This window comes from Triticum urartu, chromosome 7A (assembly GCF_056163025.1).
Source record: "Triticum urartu cultivar PI428250 chromosome 7A, HENAU_Tu73, whole genome shotgun sequence".
Taxonomy (NCBI): domain Eukaryota; kingdom Viridiplantae; phylum Streptophyta; class Magnoliopsida; order Poales; family Poaceae; genus Triticum; species Triticum urartu.
In genome coordinates this window covers 135068794-135089717 of record NC_141879.1, presented here as the reverse complement: position 1 = coordinate 135089717, position 20924 = coordinate 135068794, and the positions used below count along the sequence as shown (strand labels likewise).

The following is a 20924-nucleotide window of genomic DNA, read 5'->3' as shown; positions in this document are numbered from 1 at the left end:
CTCTGGGTGCCCGGGGTCGTCATCTTGGGTCAACTCCCATAGAAATTGGCTGGCCATGTGGAGTACTCATGTGCCCAATAAGGTCAAGGTGCACTCATGGAGAATCATGCGCAACGGTCTGGCCACTGGGTCCGAACTGCTGCGAAGAAGAATTAAACCGGACGTTTTTTGTATGGCATGCGGAAGGGAGGAGACGTTGCTCCATCGGTTCTGGAGCTACCATCATTCCAGACAGTTCTAGGAGAATTTTTCAGAGAGACGCAACCTTCAAGCCCCACATCCTCTTGAGGGAATTGCCACTAACCAAGACATTGGAAGGTGGCTATGGAACTGGATGGGAGAGGCTCGGGAAGAGGAGAAAGAGATGATCATGCAGGGCCTCTATGGACTTTGGCTGGCAAGAAACGAGGCGCGGGATGGGGTTCGTATCAAAAATCCCTCGGATGTTGCAAGCTCGGTGTCGACGTTCATGGACGAATGGGCGGAAGCGGTGATGAAGAAAGCTCGAGTCGCTGTTAAACCACCACCGGAGGAATGGCAGCCGCCGGAAGTCGACTGGGTTAAGGTAAATGTTGATGGTGCTATGTCTACTGTCACAGGGAATGGCGGAGGAGGGGTGGTTGTCAGGGATCATGAGGGCGCCTTCCGAGGTGCCCTCACCTAGCTCTTCCCAAACAGTTCGATGTCGGAGATCGTCGAGCTGATGGCGTGCCGAAAGGCCCTGGTGTTTGGACGTGAGCTAGGCATTCAGCGGATTAATGTGGAGATGGACTGTAGGGAAGCAGTCAACATGATTAATTCTGTGCCCCGGAACTTGTGAGTGGCGGGACCAATCGTGGAGGACATCAAAGACCTCATGCGGGGCTGGATGGGCTGCAAAATCACTTGGCGAAGGAGAACAGCAAATCGAGCTGCTCATACGCTTGCTAAGGTAGCTATAGGCGATGGTGTTTCTCTTGTCTGGAGGCTTGCGCCTCCTGATTGTATCCTTAGTGTATTAGCGGACGAGATCTCAGACTTTGTTTAAATAAAGTACGATGTTTCCCTAAAAAAGCGGACAAACCCATTAGGAGAACCAAACTAAATAGATTAATTTTACTAAGCTCGTAATTTCGATGAACATCTCCGCGCAAAAGGAACTAGCCAAGCCTGGCTGAAAGTAAGACCTAGCTTTTCACCCAACCTAGTCTCCTAGTGATGCCAAGTCGTACTGTCATACCACCTTGTGTTAACAAACTGTGGTAGGCCACATACCTATAAGGCCTTGTACAATGTAAGATGCTTAGAAGAGGTGTTTGAAGAAATAAATCGAACTTTTCTTTAAGTACTGATGCTCATTTGTACATGGCGGACGTTTAATTGGACATTTCTCCTATAGAAATAAATACTGATGGTTAAGAAAAAGCTGGTTTATTTTTCTAACCAACCCTCTAAGCACCTAACATTCCAAGGCCTAAACAGCACACATGCCTCATCAAGTGCATAAAAGACGCATACCAGACTTTTTTGACATGTCGTGATTGTGTGGCCGCACTGGCGCATTGCGTGTGCATAGGGCCTCGGCGGGATGGGATTACTTCAGGTTACTGTAGCTCTCATATCTTACTTCCTACACTTCAGAGGAGCCAAATCCGTTGTTGTGAACCCTCGGGCCAGGCAGCATAGAGCGCTTCTTGGGCGGTGCGCCGCCGGGTTTTTAAAATGCCCTATGTTCTCAGAAAAATATTATTATAGTTTAAATATATACAATGAATTTATTTTGGCGAAATTATATTACATAGAATCATATATGAATTTCAAACATATTCATGAAATTTGAAAAATGTCCATGAATTATATTTTAAAAATAATTTATTTGAAAACTATACAAAAACTTATAAAAATCAGGAACTTCAAAAATCTTTATGAAATGTTAAAAAATAAAAAATGTAAAAATTGTTCATGATGCCAAATGGTAGAAAAAACAGAAAGAAAAGAATCAAATGCGGAGAAACCTAGCAACACACCCGTAATGAGCTGGTGGGGGCGCATGGTCGCTATTCCGTACCCTACACACGAAATGCGATTCACAGATTAATGGTATCAACAATCTTCATCTAGTGGTTGCTTCAAGGTTCATATTCTCTTGTTGCGTTGTGAGTAGCTGATTCTACAAAGTTGGGGGAGTCGAGATTGACTGCAAACTAGGGAATGGAAGATGTCAAGAAAGATACGAAGACTAGGTTAATAGCCAAAATGAAAAAAATAACTAGTTCATAAAAGATTAATAAAAACTGACCATTTCTAAATGTTTTACCAAATTTGGCCCTTTCTGCAAATGTCACAGAGACGTTTGCACCTCGGCCCTTGCTTGGCTACTTCCCACTGATCAAGCAGATGTGGACAACCCCAAACGCTAGACTCTGGTGTTTTCATTCATAGCCCCTCTATAGCTTTCCTTGCATTTACCCCCCCCCCCCCCCCCCAACCACCCAAGGGTTATGTGAGCCCAAGCTGTTGGTGGGCCACCCACTCACTTAGCCCCGATTCTTCTTCCTCCTCTCCTAACCCAAGCCACTGACATCTTTCTCCGTCTCTCTGCCACAGTCAGTCTTCTCTAAAATCTCTCTAGACTGAAGCCATTTTTTCTTTGGATCACACCCTTTGCATCCTTTGAGGTGACATCTATCAGTCGCGGAGCTTTATTGCGACGTCAGGGGGGCAAAACGCAAAGTACATGTTTGGAGGGGCTAATGAGAATACTTTGTTCTAATTATGTCCCCTTAAAAATATTTCCTTCCAGAAGTTGTGTTGGGATGGGGGGGACACATCCCCTTTAGCTATACATATAGCTCTGCCATTGCATATACATGTTCTGGTTGAATGGAATCAGCTAATTTGCTGGCATTGTTTACTTTTGGGCAAACCTAGTTTTCAGTAATTCTCCCAAATTCATCTATGAAATGGTGAAATGGGAGTTAGTATGATGTTTATGATGTGTAGTAAGCTTTAGGATTGGTCATATATTTGTGTTTGGTAGGAATAAGTAGGGTTAAGGTATGCGTTATGGGGAACAAGAGATATTATGACATGGTCAATTTTAGATAAAATTTTGTGATTAGATTTAGATATTATGAGATAGAGTTGCCATGATCTATCATTGTTTTTTTAGATAGCCAGTGTCGTTAATTTTCATTTAGGGGACAACATGATTTTGTTAATAATAATGCAAGGATGGTTGACAATGCGGAGAAAGTTACGGAGAATTTTTAGATATTAGTCACAAGTCCACTTTGGAGCATTTTGGGTATTCAAACTAGCATGGCCTTATGCGGGTTGGCGTGGAATACTCAAAACCTTCCTGATTGAACTACTGACTAAATAGTGCATTGTTCTCAGTTTCATTATGGAAACATTTACCTGGTTTATTTATTTTCAGAACATGATAGGAAAACTACCTTTTAATTAGAATAAAAACACAACTTGTAGACTAATCGATACCCGAAGAAAACATGGCATAAGCCACGATATTTTCCAAGGTCAAAATCACCGCTTCCTTGTATGTTAATCTCTTGCTAGTGATGAATATCCAATACTTATATGAGATGTTTCATGTTACATAGTTGAGATGGTGTTGCACACATCGGAATTGTATTTAGAATGCAAAACTAGAAAATCATCCCACAATTGGTTGATACTCTGATCTCGCACCTCGGATGGGAGGGGAGTCTGTGAGAAGGGGCATTCTATTAGTAAGTCATAATAAAATAGTAGGATATGTGGACAACCTCAAATTGGCAAGTTTTCTCTGGTTAGGATGTTATCATGGAAAACTCGTTACCAGAAGAGATTGCACTTGGGTACAAACTCCATGCATTCGTGTTCTAGATCTTTCGTGGTTGGTCTATTACAGATTGTTTGCGTACAACATGCCACAAACATTAGTCACACAGAGCAATCTTCACTGACTGAAATATGCTTCGGTAGCCAATGAACCAAGATGCATATGCTCGACACTAATATTTCTTTGGGATCATCTAGTTAAAGCAGATGAAATCAGAGAGAGAGAAGGGTCTAAGCATGCTCTTTTCAACAAGTCCAAACGGTAAGGGGGTCGAAGGGGGGCCACTACCATGACCCACTTTCCAACTTTGAGGATTTCTTACCTTACGAGTTATTTTTTTGCATCGTAAAGAACAAAGTACAAGTCACATAAAGACTGATATGACAAAACTGAAAAGATAGCAGAACATCTCTGAGCTTGACACCAACGCCCGTCACCTGCCTCTAGCACCACCACAGCAACCACCGAAAAAAAGAATGACGAATCACCTCCTCACCCGAGATCGATACGGCTCCATCGCTGATATGTAGCTTTGCGGAACTCCAAGGTGGCTCACCAAAAGTGAAGCCCTTACCGTTGAACGAATCAGACCGGGGCAACACCCCGGACACGCCATCGAACTCCAGATCTGGCACCCCACCACGACTAAAATGCCGAGGGAGGAAACCATATCTGCCATCCACGAACCACGAGCCCAGCACATGCTCCGTCTTCCAGATGTCGTCGATACAAACCACAATCTGCATCCGCTCCTGGGCTACCTCCCAATCTCCGCGCCGACACTGGAGCAAACGTGCGTCAAGGGGACCCCTTCCCCATAGGAAACCATTTGGTACAAACTATGTGGATTACATTATTGGTACTAGGATTATACATGCACCCATGTTTCCTTTTAAGTGCTAGTTTACGCTGCATCGCATTTCAATATACATAAAATACTGGAGCGATTTATATTTTCTTTTGAACTAGGGTGGGTAACAAAGATAATTCAGTAAGTTGGATTGCACGACATAATTGAAACTGACATGACAAGTTTGGAAGGAACATAAAATAAAATCACGCGCTTGTCACATTACATTAGCGGGGGACTTTTTTTATCAGAACCTCCTGTCAAAAAATATCTCTTGAAATTGATTCCAAGCAACAAGGATACGTTGTTAACAATCCATGTACGTATATGCAACTGAGGACCAGTCGAGTGTGTACCTTGCATCCTAATATATTTTACGATGTTCACAATTTTCTCTTTTAATCTGCATCTGCAAAAATAATATCTCCTTGTTTCTTAAACATCGTGGTAATCATCTTCTTGAAAAGGTATTGTGTTGTCTGTTGCAATTTTGGTTCATCTGACTGCTAAACCTATTGCAATGATAATATCGGGAAACAAATAAGCATCGCACAAAAACAAAGAGGACTGGATACATGCTCTGCACAAAATCGAAGTCATGCTAGATGTTGAGTGCCTCATATCCTTCCACCGGATCCAACCCAATATATATCATCATGAAATCTCTGCCTCCGACCACCACTTGTGTCGCGTTCACCACCAAGTCACGCACTACATCTACATCCAGCCCCATTCCCAACATACTCACCTTTGTAAGTTATAAGCGGCTCGCCACGACGTAGAAATATGTTTGCCCTATCCATACCCAGCTAAACGGCATCATGCCTGCTTCCTTGTCATTGACCTAGTCTTCTTCGTGAATAGGGATATATGGAGTATGAAACAACACAACATATGCGTTTATTTCAGAATGGATACCTGGATTGTGAATTATATGAAAAAATACTTTTCTTCTGAAGCTAAAGTTTAATGTTCCACAATTAGTTGGAGACTCCTGAAAAAAAATATTTCAGGTTTTACTCCTGAAAAAATATTATATGATCGGAGTTTCATGTTGTTACACTTTTATCTAGTTGTGCCAATCTATTTTGGTTGGCTCTTAATTCGCAAAAAATATTAGATATAAAAGAGGCCATGAACTAGGTCGGGGTCGCAAGATGGCCCATGATCCAATTTGCGTGTTCGGGGATTTCCAACCATAGGTAAAGAATTTGTAATACTTATAGAGAGAGAGGGAGAGAGAGAGAGAAAGACGCAAGGTGGAGCAAAAGCAAATTTAAGATAGCAGATGCTCTAGTTGTATAGCCATTAATCACTACCAGAATCGCCCCCTATGCCGACGGCCAGGGCCGTCGGCATAGCCCTGAGTCCCGTCGGGACAGGCCTATGCCGACGGCCCCCGTCGGCATAGGGCCGTCGGCAACATATGCTTCGGCATAGCCAGGGCGGCCGTCGGCATAGAAAAGCCGTCGGCATAGATGCTTTCCCGACGGGGGCCGTACATCTATGCCGACGGCCGTTGCCGTCGGCAACGATCACGCCTAACGGCGGCCGCCGTCAAGTTTGCCCAACGACTGGTCGCCACGTGGCACCCCTATGCCGACGGCCTAGCCGTCGGCTCAGTCAAAAACTATGCCGACGGCTAGACCGTCGGCATAGGTTTGCCATGTGGCGACCAGCCGCTGCTCGTGGACCAGGGCTATGCCGACGGCCAGGTCGTCGGCATAGTCCTTCATACAGAGCTCCCAGTAGCTGACACATGGGCGCCTATGCCGACGGTCTAGCCGTCGGCACGGTTTTTAAACTAAGCCGACGGCTAGGCCGTCGGCATAGGTGCCACGTGTCAGCTACTGGGAGCTCACGCTAGCCCTATGCCGACGGCCTAGCCGTTGGCATAGTTTTCTTTTTCTTTTTTTCTTTTTTCTGTTTGTTTTCAAATCAATTCAATTCAAATAACATCACATATCAACAGATATATATGATGGGATAGACATATAAAACACAACGGGATATCATCCGGCACCATCACAACAATATATGCATAAGCATCATCACACACAAGTCTCTAAATGATCATCATCACAACCAACATAAGCATAAGCATATAGAGAAGCACACAAGTCATCTAAATGATCATCACCACACACAAGTCATCTCAAGCATCATCACCACACACAAGGATCATCGAGCACCGCGGAGGTCGTCACCGCCAAGACCGCCGAAGCCCAGGTCATCACTGCTAGCGGCAGCGCTACCGCCAAGACCGCCTCCGCCTCCACCTCCGCCTCCGCCTCCGTGGATCGGAGTGGTCGGGCTCCGTGTCTCCGGAGTGCTGCGAAGACCACCGCCAACGGTAGATCCACCTGTTCCCTGGATGTTGAAAAGACATGCACGGGATATATGACTATGTTGAAAGGCATGACATGCTTTGGGTGAATAGATTGGGGATGAACTACCCGGCGAGGGGCCAGCGTTCTATGCCACAAACTCCTCAAAGCTCATCAGCACTGGTTGTGCTGGAGGGCATTGTGCTGGAGGGAACTGAGGACACCTGCCGGCCGCCATATCATGAAAAGCCTGCTGCATCTGGCTATCCCTCTACACTTGGTGTTCATAAAGCCTCTGATGCCACGCCATGGTCTCCTGGCGTGTGTACTCCAGGTAGGCCTACGGTATGACATGATGGAACTCATAAAACTACTAAATGCGGAAAATAAAGTGAGCAATGAAGATAAGAGGGAAAATACTTACAGATTGTTGCTCCTGAAAGAGGGACTGTGCACTGGTCACTGGCTGGCTCGTGCGCTGGCTCAGGCTCGGGTCGATCCGGCGAAGCTGTGTGTAGGAGATACTAGGAGTGATCACAGCATCGAGAACCGCCTCCCGACCGTGCTCCTTGGGCCCCATGCTCACCACCGCCCTGTCGTCCAGAGGCGCCGCAATGGGGTCAGGTGTGTCAGGATGCAACTTCAGATACGCTTCGGAGTAGGCCTGCTTCCTCCCCGCGGTCTTCTTGCCGTAGTACTGGGGCTCGCCAGGCTTGGAGTCCTTCCGCGTATGGGCGATCTCCCATGCTTGCATGTCTGAGAGCGGCCGCTTCAGTTTCTCCTCCTGCACCACCAAACAGAGGTTAGTCATACATAAGAAAGTGATGGTAAATAGAAGAAGAAGAATGTTTAATGGGGTTAGTCATACATTAACTGCCTTGTGGAGATAGTGGTTTCGGTTTCCCTGAGCATGTACTCCCTCCGTCCCTCGGTTAGCCTTATTTTTGGTTCTCATAGCCGCCCAGGCTCCAGCCTCATCACACCAAAGATCCACCAATGCCGCCCAGGACTCGTCTTTTCCATAACACCAATTTGGACACACCTACATAATAAAAGCATAATGGCATGTAGGTGTGTCCAAATTGGTGTTATGGAAGCATAAAGCATAAAGCATAATGTACCACAAGGTAATGAAAGCATAATGAAAGCATAATGAAAAATCTTTTATACTTACCGCCAAGTACTCGGGCCTCTCCAAGGTAATGCCCATCCTCCGCGCTTCTTCCTTGGTCATCTTCACACCAAGAACGTCGTGGTAGTATGTGGAGATGGCCACATAGCGCACCTCGTACTGCATCTGGCAGGCCTTCTTCTTGCATTGGCGCAGCACGATCTGGTCCGCTCTAGCCCTGTGCTCCGGAAGAACTCGATAGAATTTCTACAATCATGCATGAAACAAGAATGGAAGAAGCCATGAGTTAAATCATTTTCATGAAACTAGAATGGACTTGTTTTTCTGAAGAGAACTCACCCAGAAAGTAGTGATCACGGCCTTGGCATGGGTCTCATGGTCCGCGTGGCAGGCCGCTTCCCAGTGGTCCCAGCTCGTGGCCAAAACCCGACGAGCCGGCTGCCTGACTGGATCCGGACAGTACAACCCCGGCCAGTATAACTTCAGCAAGACGGTGATGAGGCCGTTGGGAATACGGACCCCTTTAGAATATATCCAGTTGCTGCAAAAGAATGAGCTATTAGCATGTGACAAGCAAAATAAATAACAACCGGAATAAGCATGTGACAAGCAAAATAATGAACCACTTACTCTTTTCCCGTGGGCTCAATGAGCCACTTCTGCTCCTTAGTAGCCGGAACCTGCTTTGGTAGCTTTGCGTTACCATGCAGCCACCCCTTCTTGTCAACCCCCTTCCTGTCACCACCATCATCCCCGCCACCACCCTCCTCCTCGCCTGCCTCCCCCTCCCCAACCTCCTCCCCAACCTCCTCCTCCTCCTTCTCCTCCTCCTCCTTCTCCTCCTCCTCCTCCTCCTCCTCCTCGCCTGCCTCCTCCTCCACCTCCTCCTCCTCCACCACCACCACCTCCTCCTCCTCCACCACCACCACCACCTCCTCCTCCTCCTCCTCCTCCTCCTCCCTAGAGTGTACCTCACTAGAGGAGGGTACCTCACTAGAGGAGGGCCTCGAAGACAACACCCCTAAGTCAGTGAGGGTGTGCTCTTTCTGGCCGCGACCCCCTGTAGTGGCTCTCCCCCCAGCACCTCGTCCTCTAGAGGCTCTCCCCCCGCCCCCTCCTCCTCTAGGGGCACCTCTCCGTCGACCTCCCTATGAGGAGTCATCGTCAAGTAGCCGAGGGGGAGGATTACGTGCTCGACCACTCCGACTAGGCAGGCCGACGACCTTGCGTAGGAAACCCACGCCGTTGGCCTTCCCCTTGCCCATGTTCCACGAACCTACATTGAAAAGAGAAAAAGCAATTAGTAAATTAATGAAATGAAGGAAAATACATGATAATAAACACATTAATAAAAATGCATAAAAAGGCATATTCCTAAACTATAGAAAAAAATACTTGAAATGTACATCTGCTAGAACCCATATGAATCATCACTGTTGTAACCTCTTTCTCGGTCTGTCTCATCATCACTATCAATCATATCATCTTCGTTGTCCGACGGAGGTGGAGGCTCTTCCTCGTCGTCAGCGTCTTCGTTTAACTTTTCTAGCATAAGTATGTCATTTTCATTGACAATGGTCTCACCATCATTCCGTGCATCGTCGATGTTTGGGTCCACATCATCATCACCCAATGGTCTAGCGTCATCGTTTCTAACCACATCATCATCATCATCAGGTTGCTCTTGATAGAACACTCCCTTGTATGTGATGGGGTTAATGTTGTAGTAATCGTCTTCATTCGGGTCTGGTAGCTTACCATGTGGCGACACCTTGAACACAACTTCCCAACCCTTTAGATACACTTTCTGGCATGGGTAAGGCAGATAATATACTTGTGTAGCTTGGGAGATGTGACGCCACAAACCCTTTAAATTCCACCGAGTAAATTTTTTGGAACTTCGCATCTCATGTAGCATTTCAACATCTCAAATTGTAGGACAGAATGCATATATTCTACATTATTCAAAACATAAAGTAAAAAACTTAGATGATCATGATACTTCAAATTAAATTTTTACCGCATTGATTAATTTTTTTTGGTCAAAACTAAAATGTACCTACCTATCCATACATTGATGTACCTAGAAATTTATCTACTTATCTACCCATTTCATTCAACTATCCAAATTTTAACATTTCTCTATCTATCTACTAAAATTGCACTAAACATACGAAATAATTACACTACACTAATTTTGTCTATCTAGCTAACACAACAGCGGCATCAGCTACAACTCCGGCGAGTGACCGGGGGGCGGGGGAGCTCACCGAGGGGAAGCAGCACCAGAGCGGTTGGAGGACAGCAGGGGCGGGGGAGGTGGCGACGTCAGAGGGGGCCGGGATGAGGCAAGGGCGGGGCCTGGCAGACGGTGGTCGGCGCCGGGCGGACGGTTGTCGGCGCGGTGGCGGAGGAGGTTGGTCGGGGCCGGGCCAGGAGAAGGGGGCGTCGGGGCAGGGCCCCCCTTAGGGAGGGCTTCGGTGGAGGGGGTCGAGCAGCGGCCGGAGATCAGGCCGGGGACTCTGGCGGGGGGTGGGGGGACGATGGCAGCGCGGCGCGGGTGGGTGGAGATAACGGCGGTGGTGGGTGGGTGGGTGGAGACGGGGCGGGTAGGGCGGAGATGACGGCGACGCGGCGCGGGTGGGTGGAGATGGCGGCGGCCGGTGGTGGGGCTAGCGTCTAGGGGGGCGTCGACGGCGCGGAGAGGGTGGCGGCGGCGGTTGGGTGTCGAGGAGAGGGAGTTGGATCGGGGTGCGAGGAGAGAAACGAGTGGAGGAGGAGGGCCGGGGTGTCGAGGATAAGGTGGCCCTATGCCGACGGCCAGGCCGTCGGCATAGGGGTGGTCCCACCTGACAGCGAGAGGGCCATCGAGTGGATAAGGGTGGCTCTATGCCGACGGCCAGGCCGTAGGCATAGATGGCAACTACTTTTTTTAAAAAAAAATAGTCCCACCTCGCCGAGGGAAAAGCAATTAGACCTGTTTAAATAGTTCACTAATCCATACGTTATAAGCTCCGGCATTCATTAGACTTATATGAAGAAAATGGACAATTGATGTGAACTTTTCAGTGCGCGGGCACCGGGTGTGCCCGGGCAGCCGGCCCGGTGCCCGAGCACTAAAAGGTTCACAACAATTGTACATTTTCAATGATGAATACCGGAGTTTTTAATCAATTTAATTATTACATTTTTAGATTCTTAGTTTACCGTATGTATGGGACCCGGTACCCGGCACCTGGAGGGGGGTATTAATTAGTTTACCGTCTGTATGCCACCCGAAGACGCGTCCCGCATCTTCGGACATGCCACCACACCACCCCGCATGTATGAGGGTCCGGTGCGACGCTCCGGTGGCATTGCTACCCCCTAGTGCCCCCGTGCCGCCTAACCCTGTAGCGTTTGACCATGGGATCTAGCCCTTTGACTTTTCACGGACGGGCTTTGACCAGTGGACCTCCCCACCCGGTTGTGTTAGGTCAGCACATAGGAACACTTTGGAGCAACATCCGGGCCAGACCCACAGCAAGATCCCCTCCGTGTAGACCCCACGCGTCCGTTTCCCCCCTCCAGGTGCCGGCGGCGGCGCCGTCTGTGAGGGGGGCACACCCCGGACGCGCGTGCCGGGCGTTTGCAACCGCCACAACACTTCCAGACTTGTGAGAGGCCGCCTACGCAAGATTTGGCGGCATGCTAGCCCCCGGAGGCCGCCGGCCACAGCCGTAGACGCGCGAAGGGCAATCCACGTAGAGGGAATTTTTTGGATACTTCTCCATCACCAAAATTTATGAAAAAATACCATCGTTCCTATAGCACATGCGCCCATATCGTGCAAAAAAACTCATGATTTTATCGCGCTCCGAGTATTTAGTAATATTGACGCCGCATCGTTACCGCAGAACGTCTACTACCGTGTCACCATCGTCCGTGAGGGTGGGCCATGCCCCGGAGACGCGTCCCGCCTCTTCGGACATGCCACCACACCACCCCGCATGTATGAGGGCCCGGTGCGACACTCCGGTGGCATTGCTACCCCCCTAGTGCCCCCGTGCCGCCTTACCCTGTAGCGTTTGACCACGGGATCTAGCCCTTTGACTTTGCACGGACGGGCTTTGACCAGTGGACCTCCCCACCCGGTTGTGTTAGGTCAGCCCATAGGAACACTTTGGAGCAACATCCGGGCCAGACCCACAGCAAGATCCCCTCCGTGTAGACCCCACGCGTCCGTTTCCCCCCTTCAGGTGTCGGCGGCGGCGCCGTCCGTGAGGGGGGCACACCCCGGACACGCGTGCCGGGCGTTTGCAACCGCCACAACACTTCCATACTTGTGAGAGGCCGCCTACGCAAGATTTGGCGGCATGCTAGCCCCCGGAGGCCGCTGGCCACAGCCGTAGACGCGCGAAGGGCAATCCGCATAGAGGGAATTTTTCGGATACTTCTCCATCACCAAAAATTGTGAAAAAATGCCATCGTTCCTATAGCACATGTGCCACTCGTGCAAAAAAACTCATGATTTTATCGCGCTCTGAGTATTTAGTAATATTGACGCCGCATCGTTACCGCAGAACGTCTACTACCGTGTCATCGCCGTCCGTGAGGGGGGGCCACGCCATGGAGACGCGTCCCGCCTCTTTGGACATGCCACCACACCACCCCGCATGTATGAGGGCCCGGTGCGACGCTCTGGTGGCATTGCTACCCCCCTAGTGCCCCCGTGCCGCCTAACCCTGTAGCGTTTGACCACGGGATCTAGCCCTTTGACTTTGCACGGACGGGCTTTGACCAGTGGACCTCCCCACCCAATTGTGTTAGGTCAGCCCATAGGAACACTTTGGAGCAACATCCGGGCCAGACCCACAGCAAGATCCCCTCCGTGTAGACCCCACGCGTCCGTTTCCCCCCTCCAGGTGCCGGCGGCGGCGCCGTCTGTGAGGGGGGCACACCCCGGACGCGCGTGCCGGGCGTTTGCAACCGCCACAACACTTCCAGACTTGTGAGAGGCCGCCTACGCAAGATTTGGCGGCATGCTAGCCCCCGGAGGCCGCCGGCCACAGCCGTAGACGCGCGAAGGGCAATCCGCGTAGAGGGAATTTTTAGGATACTTCTCCATCACCAAAAATTATGAAAAAAACACCATCGTTCCTATAGCACATGTGCCCACGTCGTGCAAAAAAACTCATGATTTTATTGCGCTCCAAGTATTTAGTAATATTGACGCCGCATCGTCACCGCAGAACGTCTACTACCGTGTCATCGCCGTCCGTGAGGGGGGGCCACGCCCTGGAGACGCGTCCCGCCTCTTTGGACATGCCACCACACCACCCCGCATGTATGAGGGCCTGGTGCGACGCTCTGGTGGCATTGCTACCCCCCTAGTGCCCCCGTGCCGCCTAACCCTGTAGCGTTTGACCACGGGATCTAGCCCTTTGACTTTGCACGGACGGGCTTTGACCAGTGGACCTCCCCACCCGATTTTGTTAGGTCAGCCCATAGGAACACTTTGGAGCAACATCCGGGCCAGACCCACAGCAAGATCCCCTCCGTGTAGACCCCACGCGTCCGTTTCCCCCCTCCAGGTGCCGGCGGCGGCGCCGTCCGTGAGGGGGGCACACCCCGGACACACGTGCCGGGCGTTTGCAACCGCCACAACACTTCCAGACTTGTGAAAGGCCGCATACGCAAGATTTGGCGGCATGCTAGCCCCCGGAGGCCGGCGGCCACAGCCGTAGACGCGCGAAGGGCAATCCGCGTAGAGGGAATTTTTCGGATACTTCTCCATCACCAAAAATTATGAAAAAAATACCATCGTTCCTATAGCGCATGTGCCCACGTCGTGCAAAAAACTCATGATTTTATCGCGCTCCGAGTATTTAGTAATATTGACGCCTCTTCGTTACCGCAGAACGTCTACTACCGTGTCATCGCCGTCCGTGAGGGGGGGCCACGCCCCAGAGACGCGTCCCGCCTCTTCGGACATGCCACCACACCACCCCGCATGTATGAGGGCCCGGTGCGACGCTCCGGTGGCATTGCTACCCCCAGTGCCCCCGTGCCGCCTAACCCTGTAGCGTTTGACCACGGGATCTAGCCCTTTGACTTTGCACGGACGGGCTTTGACCAGTGGACCTCCCCACCCGGTTGTGTTAGGTCAGGCCATAGGAACACTTTGGAGCAACATCCAGGCCAGACCCACAGCAAGATCCCCTCCGTGTAGACCCCATGCGTCCGTTTCCCCCCTCCAGGTGCCGGCGACGGCGCCGTCCGTGAGGGGGGGCACACCCCGGACACGCGTGCCGGGCGTTTGCAACCGCCACAACACTTCCAGACTTGTGAGAGGCGGCCTACGCAAGATTTGGCGGCATGCTAGCCCGCGGAGGCCGCCGGCCACAGCCGTAGACGCGCGAAGGGCAATCCGCGTAGAGGGAATTTTTCGGATACTTCTCCATCACTAAAAATTATGAAAAAATACCATCGTTCCTATAGCACATGTGCCCACGTCATGCAAAAAAACTCATGATTTTATCGCGCTCTGAGTATTTAGTAATATTGACGCCGCATCGTTACCGCAGAACGTCTACTACCGTGTCATCGCCGTCCGTGAGGGGGGGCCACGCCCCGGAGACGCGTCCCGCATCTTCGGACATGCCACCACACCACCCCGCATGTATGTGGGCGCGGTGCGACGCTCCGGTGGCATTGCTACCCCAGTGCCCCCGTGCCGCCTAACCCTGTAGCGTTTGACCACGGGATCTAGCCCTTTCACTTTGCAAAGACGGGCTTTGACCAGTGGACCTCCCCACCAGGTTGTGTTAGGTCAGCCCATAGGAACACTTTGGAGCAACATCCGGGCCAGACCCACAGCAAGATCCCCTCCGTGTAGACCCCACGCGTCCGTTTCCCCCCTTCAGGTGTCGGCGGCGGCGCCGTCCGTGAGCGGGGGGCACACCCCGGACACGCGTGCCAGGCGTTTGCAACCGCCACAACACTTCCAGACTTGTGAGAGGCCGCCTACGCAAGATTTGGCGGCATGCTAGCCCACGGAGGCCGCCGGCCACAGCTGTAGACGCGCGAAGGGCAATCCGCGTAGAGGGAATTTTTCGGATACTTCTCCATCACCAAAAATTATGAAAAAATACCATCGTTCCTATAGCACATGTGCCCACATCGTGCAAAAAAACTCATGATTTTATCGCGCTCCGAGTATTTAGTAATATTGACGCCGCATCGTTACCGCAGAACGTCTACTACCGTGTCATCACCGTCCGTGAAGGGGGGCCACGCCCCGGAGACGCGTCCCGCCTCTTCGAACATGCCACCACACCACCCCGCATGTATGAGGGTCCGGTGCGACGCTCCGGTGGCATTGCTACCCCCCTAGTGCCCCCGTGCCGCCTAACTCTGTAGCGTTTGACCACGGGATCTAGCCCTTTGACTTCGCACGGACGGGCTTTGACCAGTGGACCTCCCCACCCGGTTGTGTTAGGTCAACCCATAGGAACACTTTGGAGCAACATCCGGGCCAGACCCATAGCAAGATCCCCTCCGTGTAGACCCCACGCGTCCGTTTCCCCCCTCCAGGTGCCGGCGGCGGCGCCGTCCATGAGGGGGGCACACCCCGGAGCCCCAAGACGGGCGTCTACGCATGCATGAACACTTTCACATATGCATCGGGACCCGTGCGATGTTTCGGTGACATAGCTACCCCCCGAATCCCCCCACCAACCAGAATTCCTTCCGTGTCGACCGTTTCCCCCCTCCGTGACACGGCGATAGCGACGTTCATAACGGGGGGCAATCGATATACCATCGAGTATGTTTTTTTTAGATAATGCATAATTATCTTATGCAAAAGCAAAAACTAAAATAAAGTAAAAATAACAAAACAAAGTAAAAATAAAAAATAAAGTAAAATACACGTATGCCGACGGCAAGGCCGTCGGCATATCTATGCACACACGAAGGTTGTCCCATGGATCGATGACGTGGCGTGGCACACGGATCAATGACGTGGCGAAGGGGCCTATGCCGACGGCTGTGCCGTAGGCATACCTCTGCCACAGATAACCAAAGTAAAAATAAAAAATTAAGTAAAGTAAACATATGCCGACGGCAAGGCCGTCGGCATATCTGTGCACACACGGATCGATGACGTGGCGTGGCACACGGATCGTTGATGTGGCAGAGGGGCCTATGCCGACGGCTATGCCGTAGGCATACCTCTGCCACAGATATGCCGACGGCCGCCGTTACCGCCCGTCGGCGTAGGATCAACGTCGTCAAATGGTCAGCGCTGACCGGGCAGGTGGGCCCGGGCTTTGCCGACGGCCTGTCCTATGCCGACGGGCCCCGTAGGCGTATCTCGGGCGGTCCCGACGGCCTCGTCTATGCCGACGGCCCCGTCGGCATAGATGGATGTATGCCGACGGCTATTCTACGCCTACGGCCTATCCTCGGCCGTCGGCATAGGTCCATAGATGACAGCGGCCGTCGGCATAGATTTGGCCGTCGGCAACCCCAGTTTTTCTGGTAGTGAATTAGATATGGTCAAAAGTTTTGAAAATCTTTTGTGCAAAAGTAACGCATGAAGTCCAATCCGAAGGACCACGAGATACATTATTAACAATTCGTCTATATATACTACCAAGGAGGCACGATTGATCATGTATGTTTTCTCAATTGTCCCAGAGGTTCATCACTTTCTTGCCAGCACCTACTCCTAACAAGACAACGTGACAGGAGATTGAGGCTAGCTTGAGAACATGGGAGTGGGAGATATTCAGGAGTAAATGCCTAGGATCATAAGGCGTCTTTGTTCTTTGTTGTATGCTTTCCCCACTTTTTGATTCCCATTCAGATAAAATTTACATAAATACCATGTAGTCGCACCCCTCTATGTTGATCTACAACCGTCAACTGAATAAAATTATGTCCCCATGTTTTCCAAATCCAATGGTAATTTTTTTTCAAACATGTTCATATGCGATATTTTTGTTAGTTTGATTCCTTAACTTCTCTCGTGGTTAACCTACAGAAATACTAAGTAACAACACATAATTAAACATAATTTCTCGGTTGGGATGACCTCGATGTTAAATCACCACTAGATGCAACCTCGCATATGTCGTGCCTCCAACCACTAAGCCCTCCTAAGGCCAAGGCCGCGGCCACACGATTCGTCCTACTCTAGGAAACTCTCACCGACAAAAAGAGGTGCAAAGGTAGTAGGAGCTCTGGCTTTCTATTAAGAAGGTAGAAAAGTTTTACATTTCCATTGAACCAGCCAAAAATAATAGCTCAAGAAAGCAACACAATAGATAAGATACAACTCATACTCTTAAGTTAGCCTTCCAAAAAGAAATTTAGCTCGCCTCTAATCATACCCGCCATGTAATCCGGGAATGTTAATTCTTTTAAAGGTTCTTTAGTTCCTCCTTTTCCGCAAGTTCAAAGCGAAATAGCAAGCAGGGCTCGCCTGTTTTTTTGAAGAAACATAACGACTCCAGGTTTTACTCTCCACCAGAATCTAACCATATTGGATTGAACACCACTGCTAGCAGTTCGATCATCAGTGGCCATGAACATCACCGAAACATGAGTGTGCAAGCAAGGAGTATGTGAGCAGCTGACTCGGGACTAGCTCGCAAAGAGAGTGGGTAGCATTGTGAAGACATCATCTGGATTGTAGCTGATGATAAAATCCAACATTGGGCTTGGCCTAAATCTTCCACGCTACATTTAGAGCAGGCTTAAGAGTTCTTGCCGTGAATTGAAAATTGCGGCCAAAGCTACTGTATAGTAGCCATCGGTCGTTAACATACTCACAAGCTCATCAAAAACCTAAACACTCTACATATTCTCCAAAGGGGGATGAAGACATAAACAAGCACCTCAAAAATTACTTTCTTTTGCGCGACAAGAGGACCTCAAATTGATTTTGATTTTGAGATAATAAAAGCCCCAAATCCGCATCCATATGTGCTTGGGTTGTACGTCCGCTCCTCTAACCAAGTGAGCTAGTTTCACTTCTTAAACACCTCAAGATTAATCTATACTACCATATATCCATCTACTACTCATCCGTTTCACAATAAGTAAAACCACGACACTTATTTTGGAACAGAGGAAGTACTTCTTAAAAAAGCAGCAGTTTAGTGAATCTGAATGAACCTAGCCATTCAACGACCTATATCTAACATCCCACGTTGCTCCAATGATTTATCCATCACATAACCATCATTTAGAAACAACATTGATTGTGTTTATTGCGATTAATATTGAAAGTGTTATTAATTGCATTAATTGAAATTAAGTTTGGAATTAACAATAGAAATTATATTTATAAAAATAGTATCTGATTGCTATTTACCCCTCCAAATATATCAGGCAAGGACAATCTTTTATTCCTAAAGGGGAAAAATAACTAGGGAACATTCCCTGTGATGGAGCTTTCAGGGAACGCCCGCAAGCCGTCTAATCATGATCAAACAAACAGCAATTTTCTGCAAAACATAGCATTTTTTTAAACGCGCTACATGGCAGTTTTCGCCTCCGAACAAGTCAATTCTTACAAAAGTTGTCAATTTTTTGTTGATTTCGCATGGTAAGTTTGGCGTTCGCTAGAAAAAATGCTCTCAGGCGGGTAATGTTCCCCGAATATTGCAGTCCTTTCTAAATAGCTACACTACATTATCTATTTTTCCTACACATGTAATTGCCACATAAGCAACTCATGCATGCAAATCATAGATTACACTGTTTTGCATTACTCTATACATGCAGCGCGCCACATCATCAATTCTTGCAGGTTAGTCATAAGTTACTTTTTGTATTAGATTTTGTAGTGACAATATATGTGTTGGGCGACATGATACCTATGCAGTTCACCCTTCACATTTTTTGTTAGAAATGTCATTATTTCAACGGCAATTCTTTTCCTCTTTTTATACCCTTTGTATTTTATTTTATTTCAAGCTTACATTGCTTCCATTAATTTTAGATATTTTTGTAGCAAACTAATACATTTTTTTAGCAAGGTTTCCGCTGCAACGCGCGAAACATCATATAGTTATATAAGAAGGGCGAAACGAAGTGTGTTATTACACCCGTGAGATAGGAAAATTTGTGGGCTCAGCGATGACATCATGGTGAACCGTCCAAAGTTATTCCCCCGGCCTTTTCACCTGATGGATGGCCATTTTCTTGGTTACTCTATTAGTTATATGTATATACAGTACTTATTTTGTAAAGAAATATAAGAGCGTTTATATCACAAACACTCTTATATTTCTTTACAAAAGAAGTACCTTGTTAGGGTAACCAAACCAAAGTATTATTTTCATGGGTATGGTTTACTGGTCAACAGTTTGGCTAGAGGTACCATGTTGTTCTTTGGCGGCTAGAGTCCTCTCTTTTTAATAAGGTGGTAAGGGCAACTCTAACCGATCGTTTAAAAATAAAGGAGGGACAAGTGGAGTAAATCTTTAGTGAAGTATTTTTTATTTTACTAAGTTTTGGCCGGACCAAGCCGACCCCTTAAATATAATGGATTATTTTTTTCATTTGCCTTTATTTTTTGGCCACTGAAACAAATTTCATTGCTTCTTTATTTCTTTGAATGACATTTTGATACATTGAAGTACATAATTTACCAATTCTTCGTTACGAGAACGAAATCAAAGAACACAAGAACCACAATTAGACACATTAAAGGATATCAAACTTTCATAACTGCTCCTACTAGTTGGATTAATATTTTCTCCATGTCTTCATTGTTGATTTTCTCTATTGGCTTCTCGAGGTTGCACACTTCCTTCTTCTTTGATTTCAACAAATTCGATGTTACTTCGCATCTAGTCTCTATTCTACCAACGAGTGCACGAAGATCTATCAAATTTCGTTGCTATCGATAGATCGATGTAATCTTCTTCCCAATACCGAAATTTGCATCCATCCTACACAAAATTTGAGCAAACAATGAGCTACAAATTGCGCCAAATCCGGTGAACAACCGAATAAAAAATCACGTAACCCATCTTTTTTGAACTTGAAGAACAACCATCCGAAATGTTCCGGCATGATGGAAACTTGGCGCACCACCCGCCGCAGGCAGTCGTCGCACTTTATGACCGGCAATGGGGAACGAACGAGCCGCTGGGCCAGTGCCGAGCCCGGGCGACGGCTGGACGTGTCTTTGCCGGTGAACCGCCGATGAGTGAGATCCGAGCAGCCAGAGGTGCAGTTAATACCTACATGCGGCATGGAGGCGTTGCCGGCGTTGTGCGGTCTGGTACCCGGCTAATCCATGACAAAGTCGCATTCGCCGGCAGCCGGATGTGTCAAATCCGACGGCGGCAGCATCAGCCGCAGATCTACCGGTTCTACGCGAGAGACGGGGCGGGAGGGTGGTCAAGGACTGCAGCGGAGCCTGTAGAGCGTCCACGGTGGTGTGTGGTGGCCGGCAGGGGGGGGGGGGTGAGAAGGATGGCACAGACATAGATGCGGCGCGGGAGTGGGGTGAGTGAGGCAGTAGAGGGGAGGAGACTTTTTCCTCCAAGCAGTAGCGGCTGAGCAAATATAGGGGCGGGATACGCTATTGAGAATAAATTATCCTTCCGTAATGGTTATTAGAGATCGGTTATGTGGCGGTTAGCGGAGTAAAACTGAATGTTTACTCCTTTATCTGGTTATAGGGGATCAGTTAGAAATGCTCTAAGTTAAGTTAGGTGTCATGCAATGCGCCCCTCGGCCAGTGGTTGGCGTCTCCTCGCAGCACGGAGAGGAATCCGCCTTAGAACT

At 48.9% G+C, this 20924-nt stretch overlaps 1 protein-coding gene across 1 annotated transcript; it reads left to right on the top strand.

Moving 5' to 3' along the window:
* Positions 1–334: 334 nt before the first annotated feature.
* LOC147958544 (uncharacterized) lies at positions 335–664 on the top strand. Its single transcript, XM_087532187.1, has one exon. It carries the CDS (start codon positions 335–337, stop codon positions 662–664), a length of 330 nt encoding a protein of 109 aa, XP_087388313.1.
* Positions 665–20924: the final 20260 nt, after the last annotated feature.